General features: G+C 31.5%; 1 protein-coding gene across 1 annotated transcript; it reads right to left on the minus strand.

The window, feature by feature from the left end:
- Window positions 1-52: 52 nt before the first annotated feature.
- Window positions 53-7,929, minus strand: LOC148279723 (putative cytochrome P450 6a13). Its single transcript, XM_088229497.1, has 4 exons — window positions 7,016-7,929; window positions 3,796-4,023; window positions 2,259-2,510; window positions 53-895 (listed from the first exon to the last, which is right to left on the minus strand). Exons 1-4 carry the CDS (start codon window positions 7,872-7,874, stop codon window positions 675-677), a joined length of 1,560 nt encoding a protein of 519 aa, XP_088085623.1. The 5' UTR covers window positions 7,875-7,929; the 3' UTR covers window positions 53-674.
- Window positions 7,930-12,202: the final 4,273 nt, after the last annotated feature.

Below are 12,202 nucleotides of genomic sequence, written 5' to 3' on the forward strand. Positions count from 1 at the left end.
TGCCTACCCCTCTGGGGAAATGGCGTGATGGTTAGTTAGTTAGTTAGGGAAGATGTTATTTCCCAATAACATCCCAATCAGATTGTTTCTTTAAATTCCTTAAAATTTCTACCCATTTATTTCTTTTTACAGGATTTTTGGTAACATTAAAATAATATCAGCTGATATTCGATACATTTTTAAAAATCGCATTCCTAAATACGGTGCACCCCTTTTGGTGAGACGAGCAGAGTTTGACATTTGCAAAAATAATTCTATATTTGAAAATAAATTATTTAAAGTTTTAGAATTCAACCATAAACAAGTACCTAGGTACCTACTTACCAATGAAAAGTGGACGTTTATGCGAAAAAATAAAATATTTCAAAAGATAAATCAAAATCAGGCTGAAGAAAATTAGGATGGAAGAAATAAAATAAAAAAACTTTTGAATCACATGTGAAATATGTAAAAAAAAAATTAACTGAACAGTTCTCCTCAGAACAGGTTTACCTTGAGAAAAATATTTTAAAAGGTGATTATTTAATTTTTTTAAATATTTATTTTATTTCTTCTTACGAGGCCTTTCCTTATGGAGTTGGCTTTCATCCTAGCATTTTTTCCCACAGCAGCTTTGAATAAACATTTGAAGTGGACCGACTCTCTCAAGTTTTTTAGACAGATACGCCTTCTTCCTACACTGAGTTTTCTTTCAGTTTTTTTAATGACGTGAAATTATGTAGATCCTTTTTTTCTCTCCTCTTAAACTGCAGGTAAATATTTCCCTCACACCGTAAGAAGAATCCCCTTTTCATATATTGCAATGGAAGTTGTGTTTTGTCAGAAAATATGATTTGATAATTTTTAAGGATAGTGATTAGTGTCATTTTCATTTGCAGATTCCCAAAGCGTTTACCTTGAATAAAAAATAAGGAATAATTAGTCAAATTATCATTAATATGTCTCAGTTTCTTTAAAAAAATACAACTTTTTTTGTTAACAATGTTTTGATTATATCCAAATGTTTTGTTTTTCTTTCTCTTCCTTTCTCTCTAGATATAACTTTCTAGTTATTGATATCTAAATTAGTTGCAACAAAGATATAAAAAAAAGTCCAGACTTTCATACTCCCTTCTCAAAAACGTTTTCCCTCTCTGTTGCCACAAATTTATACCTAAATCTAAGGTCCCTAAGGAGGAAAGCCAGCCTGTCTACAAACATTTGGACACACTTCAAACATTGTTGATTAATCTAGCTTGTAAAAGGAGTATAAAAGTTAAATAAATTGTTTTCAGGGGATGGTGGTGAAATAATTCGGCCAGATGACTCTCACCCTCGTCAATGAAGGTTTCAGCTCTTTTACTTCACAAAAATCAATAGATGGAAGAGTTTTGGAAGTAATGTATAAAGTGGTCACTTAAACCCGCCAATGACAGGTTGTAACCCCTGTGAATGCCTAGACTTCCATATCACCTCCAAAACATGTTTTTTTGTTATTCGTTTTAAACAATTTTCATTTTGTATTTGTCCATCTACAGGACTTTATAATCTGTCATTGGCTAGTTTAAGTGGCCAGTTTACACCCTGTGTAACATTCAGCATTCTGCTCATATTTAAACATCTATATTCCTTAAATTCTTCGGAATCTGTCTGTCTTCTGAAACCTTTATTGACGCTGGTGAGATTAATAGGATTTCATTATTTCACCTTTATACTCGTAATACCAATTCACTTCTTTTAAATGTTTTTCACCTCTGTTGTAATACGTAAATATTAACAGCTCACAAGGGTGTTGAAAATCTTTGACAAACTCAAAATATTGTTTCATGTTTTACTTTGTCTTTCATCGTACTTGTCTTTTATATGCGTTAATATTATTTATTTTATGTTTTGGAATTCAACCATTAACAAGTACCTACATAAATTCTATATTAACAATTTTCATCAAATCAAAAATCAAAGTCTTTTTCCAAGGCAAGCTAACGTTTGGGCAGAACAACGTCTGTCGGGTCAGCAAGTATTCATATATATACACACACACAGGCAAACATACATGCACGCACATATACCTAACATATAAAAGTAAGGGTGTACAAGATTTAAGAATGGTAAGCGAATGCAACGAGGTAGATTTATCTCCACTCGATTACCTTATTCTGAACTTTTCCCTAAGAGCAATCGACTCGATGACACATGTCCAAGGTTATGGTTTTATTTCACAAATATAACTGAAGTCTTCATACGCCTGGACACAGATAAATAAATAGTGAATTCTTTACCAATGCAGATTCTAGGTCCTTCTCCAAATGGTGTGTACGCGAACGGATGTCGTTTGGAAACGTTTTCAGGACTAAATCTGTCAGGATCAAACTTCAAAGGGTCGGGGAAGATGTCAGGATCTCTCTGGATACCCATCACGGGGATAAATATTAATGTTCCTCTTTCTATAACAGTGGAGGTCCCAGGGATAACATAGTCCTTAGAACATCGTCTGAAGTGGAATGGTAGGATTGGATAGATGCGAAGAGTTTCTGGAACATTTTGGCAATTATCATCATTTAGTCATTTCCCAATTCCTACCCACGCACGCTGTTTTGCAAAGGGCACTTAATATTTATTTGAATTGCAGTGTCTATATCATTTTCATTACTTGCAAGGTAAGATGATCAGTCTTGTGTTTAGGGTACCATTCCAGGGACTGTACAAATTAAACTGTAATATATGTTTATCCTAAATTTGTTTCAACTGAAACGGATATTTTTTTGACCGTTGCAAAAGTATAAATTTTATTTTAAATAAATTAAAAGTACTTACATACTCGTAATATCGGCAAAAAATATTTTACTGTATATTTATGAATAATGTTTTTTTTTTTTAAAAACTTAGTTTTGAAAAAAATATCAAAACTAAAAAGAAAAAGAAAAGGTAAAAATCAGATTCCAATTTAGAAAAAAGTCAAAGTCACAAAATTAAATACAATATCTAATATTTAAATTTATTTCAACAGAGATGGAAAACATTTTTGAGAAGGGAATATGGAAGTCTAGGCATTTACAGGGCTTATGACCTGTCATTGGCTGGTTTAAGTGGCCACTCTATTCACTGTGTAACATTCACCATTCTGCCCATGTTTGAACATAGTAGGTGATTTGGTTCAGCCGGATGAATCTCACCCACATTATAAAGGTTTTAGCTCTTTTACTTCACAAAAGTCAACAGATGGAAGAGTTGAGGAAATGTGGATGTTCGAACATGGGCAGAATGGTGAATGTTACACAGTGTGTAAAGTGGCCACTTAAACCAGCCAACGACAGGTCATAAGCCCTTATATAATAATATAATATTATAAATAAATAAACTTAATATACTTATTAATAAATTCAAAGGGGAAATCAGCGACAGCATGCAGGCATTGTCGCTATTTTATTTTAAATTTACAATGGTAAATATGTACAAACATTTTATTTATGGTTTTCCAAATTCTATTCTGGTGTAATATGAATTTATTTATGACACATTACGTATATTGATAATTGTAAGTTTGAGATCATTTTGAGTCTAGTTTTATGTACCTATTATATTATAATTTTATTAATGTATATGACTGTAGATTTCAATTAATATTTTTTTTTTTAAAATACAAAAATACAAAATTCGAACAGAAGGTCAAGAAATATGTGTTGAACAACTTATAAATGAAATATATGTACATTGTTATTATCAGAGCACACATAACAATTTGTACATGTGTGCCCCATTTCAAGAATATTTTTTTTTTTTAAAGTAACACTGCAATATTATAATATTATTTTATACCTTCGAGGACTTTGGTGAGATACGTCATTTCGGCTATTGTATCATACGTGATTCTTCCCCGGCTTTCTTCTAGAACTCTGTCTATTTCTTGAGCAAGTTTTTCCTGCACGTCGGTGTTCCGGGCCAACTCCAGAAGGGCGTAACTCGTGATAGTGGAATTACTCTCAAATCCAGCTACGATGAACACGAAAACTTGGGCAACAAGATCTTCCATTTTTATCTTTTCCCCTGTAAACTCAAGCACGCTTTAGTTTAGCCGTTAAATATGTTTATACACGGTTTTTCAGGTCCAGACCGCAAAACTTCATACGAACGTGTCTCATGGTAAGCTTTAAAAAAAATCCTTTTATGATCTCAAAATGGAAAGAATCTTTAACTTCTCGGACTAGCAGTCCCTCCATAAACCCCTACCTCTCTCCTACCCAGTCGCTTCCCTTGTCCGCTTCTGGCGCGTATCGCTTCGTTGGTCAAATACGTACAAAACGACTTTTTGGAAAAAAATTATGAGGATTTTTATAAAAGCTTACTATGAGGAATGTTCCTCTGAAGTTTCGCGGTCAGGCCCTGAAAAACCGTGTATATGATCTTTATGACTTATTTTAATTAAAGAGAAATACTTGTTTTTATTATTTACTCAAATGTGTCATTTTTCAGACCAAATGGTCGACTTTTACTTACGACTTTTAGGAAATCCTAAAAGTCGTAAATAACTTGTGTTGGAAAAATGGAAATCGGTTCATCAATTCATTTACTTATTTAACATTAAAAGTACCGTTTTCACTAAGCGAAATATCTAAATATCTACAAAAAAACCTAAATGTGCCTTTTGATGGAAATCGATTTCTCCATATAAAATCTATCGAATGGTGAAATAAAATTTAACAAAACGTTATATGTCCGAAGTTGCGGCGAGTCGAATTGGATTGGATTATCATTTAATTGTGAAGTAATATAAAATATTTCAGACATAACATACCTTTACACAAGTTTATGTAGAAATAAAATTTAACAAAATCTCGTTAAATATATATGTTCTTAAAAAAAAAAATTACAATTGCATTTTTATGATTTTGTTTACTATTTTTTTTATTTATTTAAATTATCCAAAAAAATAAAGATAAATATTTACAAGGTGTACCAAAAAATCATAAACGTATATATTACAATGTTTTATTTGTGAATATCGCCACTCCACTGGCCATAGGCACGTTCTGGATTGTCGATGTATTATTTATTTTATACATAAGAGTACTTTCACATAAATTCTAGTTACAGTTTAATATTAAAAAAATAAAAGAGATCAGCGCCGCGATCATGAACGCTATCTTTATATAGTATGGTATAAACTAATATCGGTATTTATGTACGAAAATGGTTATATTTGTATGAAATTTCTTCAATAACCTGTAGTTAAAGTTAGACTAGAGTTTTAAAGGCATTGTTATTAATTTAATTTACCGGTATCTCCATACTCAAAACGTCGTAAAGTGTAGGTGACAGAAAGTTGTAGCGTCTTTGTCCGAAATTTGTTTTTGTCTATGGTTGCAAAGTCCTGTTTCTTGTTTTTATTTCCCCAAATGTTTCATTTTGAGGGCCATTTTCAACGAGTTGTAAATAGCTCTCTATTAGAAAGTGAGAATCGAGTTGGGGTAGAGTGGGATTTGAACCACAGAATTTTAATATTTAAGTCCGAGACACTACGCGACCACAACCCGATTTGGATCATAATGGTTTCACGCAAAAGTAAACTTATATTATATTTCCAACACAAATCGACTTTTCTGAGATTGAGGACAATTTTGCTTTCTGTAGATTTTGAGCTTTTTTTAAAAATAATCTTTAATTGTAGTCAGACTACTTTACGGGTTATTAAACCCATTACGTAATGCATACTGTTGAGATAAAATAGCTGAAAAATTAAAAGTTAATTAATAGAAAGCACATAGCTTCTAAAATGCCTTTATGTACAGAAAAATATGTCCATATCATAAGCAGAAGCCGTATTTAGCAAGCGAATTATCCTATTGATGTTTGAATTAGAATAAGTTTAAATTAGAATTTGTTTTAATTAGAATTAGTTTGAATTAAAATTTGTTTGAAAAATAATTAATTTAAATAGAAAAAATAATAATAAAAAAGAAGGGCGGACCTAGACCCGTGAAAATGAACTATTGTACAAAATATTATACATTCTTGGAAAAAAGATTTCATACGTTTAGCTCGTGAATATAATTTAAACTTTCCCCTTATTGATCTGTTTGATTGTCACAAATTAACATTTAAAATGCGCGTTTTAAAACAAGCTTTTTTCTTGTACTTAGTTTCCATAATAAAATCTTATTTTATCTCTAATTCTTAATATTTTATATATTTTTGGCACTTGTGCAATAATATTTACACACATGTCCACCCTCATTCCATTATAACACCCACTCACCAACCTTGTATATTATAAGCAAGGTAAATAATAAAGCAACTCCCATATAAAAATAAAAAAAACACCCACTCACCCACCCTCTCACACACTTACACTAACACAAACACACTAGCACGTATTGTACGAGTATTTAATGTATTTCTGTGGATATCTGTCATGGGTTTTATTCTCTGTATATTTTATTTGTCATATTTTTTAACACGTATTACTGTTGATATCCCTAATAAATAAAATAATTTTTAAAAAATAAGCAAAGCAATAAATAATAACCGGAACAAAAGGGAAAAAAAACAGAAAAAAAACGTTTGAATTGCATTCGTACGGCCTTTGGGTGCATAAGATTTCGCTGTAGTATAAAGTATAACATACAAACTGATAGCTTTTAGAAAAATATTTGGATCATAGAAATTAGAAATCAGCTTATAAAAATGTTTCCCAAGAAAAATATAACCACGAGATTCGAGGGTGTCGTAATCCAGCATTCCTGTTATAAGTTATTATGGATACAAGAAAGCATATAAATTTCATTATTTAAGATCGCAATAATCGCTATAGTCTGGGGACAATAAATTACAATTGGAAGTTAAGTTTATGTGCGAAAATGTTGTATGATAATTTAAAGTATCTTCGTCGGCAACCTGTAATTGAACACATTTAGAAAAAAATGCGTATTCTGTTTTTCATGGAGAAATCTTAATTTTACTGTATAGATACAATTAAATATGAATGTGGCTTCTAATTGTAATTAGGGGCCCTGAAATGCATCAAAACAACATATCCTACCTGATATTTTATCTGTATCTCTCAACTTCATCAAGACCTGAAGAAAATCATTAATCTGCATGTTAGTCTTTTCTCTTTGCGCGATTGCATCTGGTACAAACTTGCAAAAAAACCTCGTAACATCACCATAATTCACACTGAGTCCTAAATTTTGCACCAAAGAAGGAGCCACAATAGCAAACAGATCAATGATTGCCAGGATTATATTTTTATTCAACGCTTTTTTACTCATCTGTCGGATCTCTGTATCAGGGTACTTAAAGCTATTTAGTTGCAGACCAAAACCACAGGATCCGGTCACCTCAGTTGCGTATTTGCCCATGAGATCTTTTATATCAAGTATGTTTTCGGATCCAACTTGAAGACGTAGATATTCCACCATTTCTTCTGCACAAACTGTCATCAACTCCACCATCTTTCGCATTTTAGAAGACGTAAACGTTGGAGATAACTTGTCTCGAATTTCTTTCCATTCTGGTCCATCTACATTGAATAAATGCTGAGCTACAGGATCAGCCTTTTTATTGGATTTGAATCCATGTCCCTGGAAGTAATTATAATCTTTGACCAGAATGTTTTTAATCAAATCTAAATCGTTTACTAAAAGTGTTCTTTTAAAGACCATGTATAACCCGATGCAGCGATGGTCTTTTTTGGTTAAACTGTACCAGTTTTGAAAATACTCCCCAAGATTTATGCCGGCGACGGCAATTTTTCCAAGATGTCCAATTGGAAACAATGCAGGTGGACTGTAAATACCTCTTCTGTTCCAGTACCCATAAAAATACTTTACACCAATATAAAACAGAAATATTGGAATTAAAATCAAGGGTAGAAACTTCAATGGTATCACAAACATTTCAAATAAATAAAGGTCAAATACTCAACCGCTCATTATGTCAACTGAATATCAACTTGTTTCGACTTAATATCAAGAAACACTGACAATAGATAACAATCCAATAATATAGATGTTTGTTTAGGTAATGCCTAATGAAATTCAACAAACCGGTCAAAACACACCCGAACGATAATATATAATAGTATTTATAGTTGACCCGATCAACAACATTAATGCTAAGGTTAAGAGGCGTAATTTATAGAATGAAATTCTAAAATCAACTAAAACTTCCGTGGATTTCGTCTGTGTTCGGGCGGACGAAGAATACATTTTTTTTTGTGAAATAGAACCATAATCCTGGACGAATATTTTCGACGCGATGGTCCTTGAAATGAAAGTGATGATAAATCTGCCTCGTAGTGTAATGGTTGACACAATCGCCTAATATTGTTGAGGTTCCGGCTTCGATTCCTGGCGAAGTCGATGTGAAATATTAAAAAAATATATAGTTTGCACTGCAATACTTTACTGCGTAAGACAAATCACCTTAACTTCATGTGACATATAATCGAGAATCGCTGCATTTGGTAACACAATGTAATGGTCTATGCATCATCGGATGCAAATAGGGGTATGATGACAATTATAGGCGTTTCAATTATTTTAATCAGTAGCAGTAACAGTAACTGTTTCAAGAAATAGTTTTACAATACAAATTAATTTGTTTTGTAAAACTATTTCTAAATAACTGTTTGAAGCAGCGCTAGCCAAGAAACTGCTATAATAGTTTCACAAAAAAATGATTAAACTATTGCTTTCTACGCCGCTCTATTCTATTTAGAAACAGTTTCACGTACCTTGACTGATTTTTTAATTTTATGGAGGTTTCTTTTTTACGATTTTGTCCAAGCACCTTTCATTTGTTTCTTAACAGTAACAGTTTAAAAACGGTGTCAACTAGCTATTAAAAAAAACCGTTTTAAAATTATATTTCTTTTTTTTGTGAAACTGTTTTGTATGTAAACTATTTTTAAATAACCGTTTCGTTTTTTTATCAACCTCTAATAAAGTAAGGTTAGGTGTGAAGTTATGTAAGGTTTGGATAGGTTGGATTAAGTTATGTAATACAACTGAATTTGTTTTATTACTGTCCCTAAGAAACAATGTTTGAAATACTGTTTTCCAAATCAAGAATCTTTGAATAATTTGTGTAATCTGCAAGTTTAATCTAGGAGAAAAAACCCGCACTGGAACTTAGACATTCAAAATATAGTATACTTATTTGTATGAAAAAATAAACTGGAATAATCGGCTAGTTTCTTAGCTCACCTAAGGCGCTGGGTGCGCTTTATTAACATTTATATTTATATTAGGATAAAATACGAACAGTGGAAATGATTTCAAATAAATGGTAATTATTTATTTGTTTCCCTGTAAATAAAGTTAGCATAAAACATTTTTATGGTAAGTCAAATATAATGGTAGGCTGCTCATAATCGCTTCTATACACGGTTCACCCCTGCTACAGATTTAAAATTTATAACGGTTTATTAAATTTTTAAATTTTACACATGTAATTTACATTTTTTACTTTATTTATGATTCTAAAAAAAATATTAATGTCTTAGAACAGTTAAGGTATCTCACAAGCAAACAAAACAAAAACAAAAAAAATATCCATGCGATACTTTTACTACTCATTAAACCTATTGTAAATATATTCAAATGTAATGGCTGTAATAAAAATGCAACCATTTAATAAATAAGTTATCCAACTGCAATAATAAATATTCAAATAAAGCCTTTTTATAATACCTTATAATATCATCAACAAGGATGTATAATATTTTTGTTGAGGAAACTTTTCAAAAAATTTCCTCGAATTCAAAGAAACGATATTTTAACGACTTTGTTTATGCTAAGTTTATTTATAGAAATGTTGTTAAATCCTGAGGCGAAAAGTCAAGACGTAGTAAACTTTAGACATTTTGTTTTTTTTTAATGACTTCTTACGTACTTAAGAGACTAACCCAGTGGTCGACCAACTAATTATTCAAAAAGATCGGCAGTACAACAATTAGGATTTCTTTTGACAGCCAAATTACTTTTCTTTTTCAAATGTTTCTTCTTGAGAGCCAACGTACCTTCATAATAAAGTACGGGCATACATGTAAGCAGCTGAAAATCTACGCATTCGCTCTCTATTTTTACTAGAATTTTTTTTAAAGTGGCGATGGTAAAAAGCCTAATAGTTTAGTTTCAACAATTCGCGAACCGTATACTCGTAAAATGCTATTCTGAATCGACTCCATGTACTCGGCAATAACTATTCCGACGTTGCTGATATTTTACACATAAAATAGAGCTTATATAAATCAACCCTGTTCCAAAGATGATGAACGGTAATTTACATTTTTAAGATTATAGTGCTTTCTATGTTTACTTTTGTATAGGTACTATTGTGTACCATATTTACGTATATACTTATTTTTTAAATTAATTTAATTGTCATTATTAAAACATTAAAAAAATTTTTTTTTTGAGACAAAAGAATTTATATGTATTTAATATACTTATATTTTGTACCTTTTAAAGAAAAATATTTATAAATTATTTTCTTTTTTAAAATTTTATCAGCACACATTGTTTAATTATTTTTTTATATCTTAATATATTATATATACAAAACTGCTGTGTTATATATATATAGTATTTTTGTAAAATAATTATTTTCAATTTAATTTTTCAGTTTTTCATATTATATTGAAATATTTATATTATTTTAAATATGTATCTTTTTAAGGTTAAAGGCACTGCGTGACGTGTATATTAATAAATAAAGAAACACCACTTTTTTATAAATTTAAATTGACACCGGGCTATGAAATACTAGAGAGTAATAAAAATAGATTTGAAATTCCCGCGATAATGGTTCATTGCATTGGCCGCGCCCCTAGTACGTCACGATTCGGTTAAATTTTTAACTCTGCGTTGTTTCGAATCTTGACCTCACAATTGTCAAGGCCAAACACGTCGCGTTTTTGTATATACACATTTATTAACAATAGTATTTTTAAAATGATGTATAATTTTTTTTTCCACAATATCCATATTGATTTGAATAAAAATTTTTTTTTTCTTAATTCTTTTCACATGTTTTTTATCTTAAGTAATATGACCACATTTCTGATTATCGTAGGCAACTGAAATTACTCAAAATTAGAGAACAGAGAGACTGTCATTCCCTTTCACTTCTGTTCAATGTACTTCATAGTCCTAACGCTCCTATATACCCCCGCGAAAATTTTTATCATCAATAATCAGTTCATGGTTTACCTCTTCGTTCTAATTCTTAAGGCACTCTCTTAATACCTACCCACAATTCCTCTTTCTTCTCTAACTCATATAGTGTCCATGCGGCTCGACTGTGGAATTATCTCCCATCCACCATCAAAGATATTACTACAGTATCTCTGTTTAAATCACGTCTGAAGAAATATTTCCTTTCTCTTCCTACTTTCCTGTTTCCTTTTTCCCATTGAGTAATGGCATTGATTTAAGATAATTTTTCATAAATATATTTATTTCTACTACAACTACTACCATCACGCCATTTCCCCGTAGGAGTAGGCAGAGAGAATAGACCGCCACTCACGTCTATCCTGGCATACATTCCTAGCTTCTCCCACATTCATACATCTTGTCATACATGCCCTTCGGTTCTGTCTGCTTTTGACATGACCAGACTTAAGCTTTTGGTTTATCTGATCGTGCCACGTCTTCCTTGGTCGTCCTCGTCTCACGCTACCGTTCATTTTCACCGTAAATACTTGTTTTACCATTCTTTCGTCGTCCATTCGTTCTACGTGACCAAACCATCTCAGAGACCATTACTTAATCTTATCAATTATACTTTTACTCAGATTTACACTCTCGCCTGATTTTATCATTCGTAACCCTGTCGTACATTGATGTCCCACACATTCGTCTAAGGGATCGCATTTCAACCGCATTCACTCGGCTTTTATCATTTTTCTGCCAGTTCCATGTTTTACTTCCATACATAGGTGTTGGGACTAAAACTACGTTGTGCACTGCCAGTTTCGCTTCGATCGACATATTTTTATTAGCAATTCCTGTGCTTAGTGCGCCGTTATTTTGCTGCCCACATTCACTCCTTTCAAGATTCAATTTTTTTATATGTATCTTTAGTTTTTTTTCTATTAAATATATTTTGTAACACAACTTAAAAAAATAAAACTTTTATTTTATTGGTTGGCTGGAAGAAATTGCCATTTGGCAATAAGCCCACCAATGTACAATTAATATTATGTACAAAAAGTAAA

Source organism: Micrasema longulum, unplaced genomic scaffold (assembly GCF_059751315.1).
Source record: "Micrasema longulum isolate JH-2025_06_02 unplaced genomic scaffold, ASM5975131v1 h1tg000678l, whole genome shotgun sequence".
In the NCBI taxonomy this organism is placed as follows: domain Eukaryota; kingdom Metazoa; phylum Arthropoda; class Insecta; order Trichoptera; family Brachycentridae; genus Micrasema; species Micrasema longulum.

Coding starts and splice junctions, on each gene's coding strand:
- LOC148279723 (XM_088229497.1), bottom strand. CDS start 7,874: ATGTTTGTGATACCATTGAAGTTTCTACCCTTGATTTTAATTCCAATA. Junction 2,511..3,795: donor TCTCACCAAAGTCCTCGAAG/GTATAAAATAAT, acceptor AAAATGTTCCAG/AAACTCTTCGCATCTATCCA. Junction 896..2,258: donor AGGACCTAGAATCTGCATTG/GTAAAGAATTCA, acceptor TTTTTATTCAAG/GTAAACGCTTTGGGAATCTG.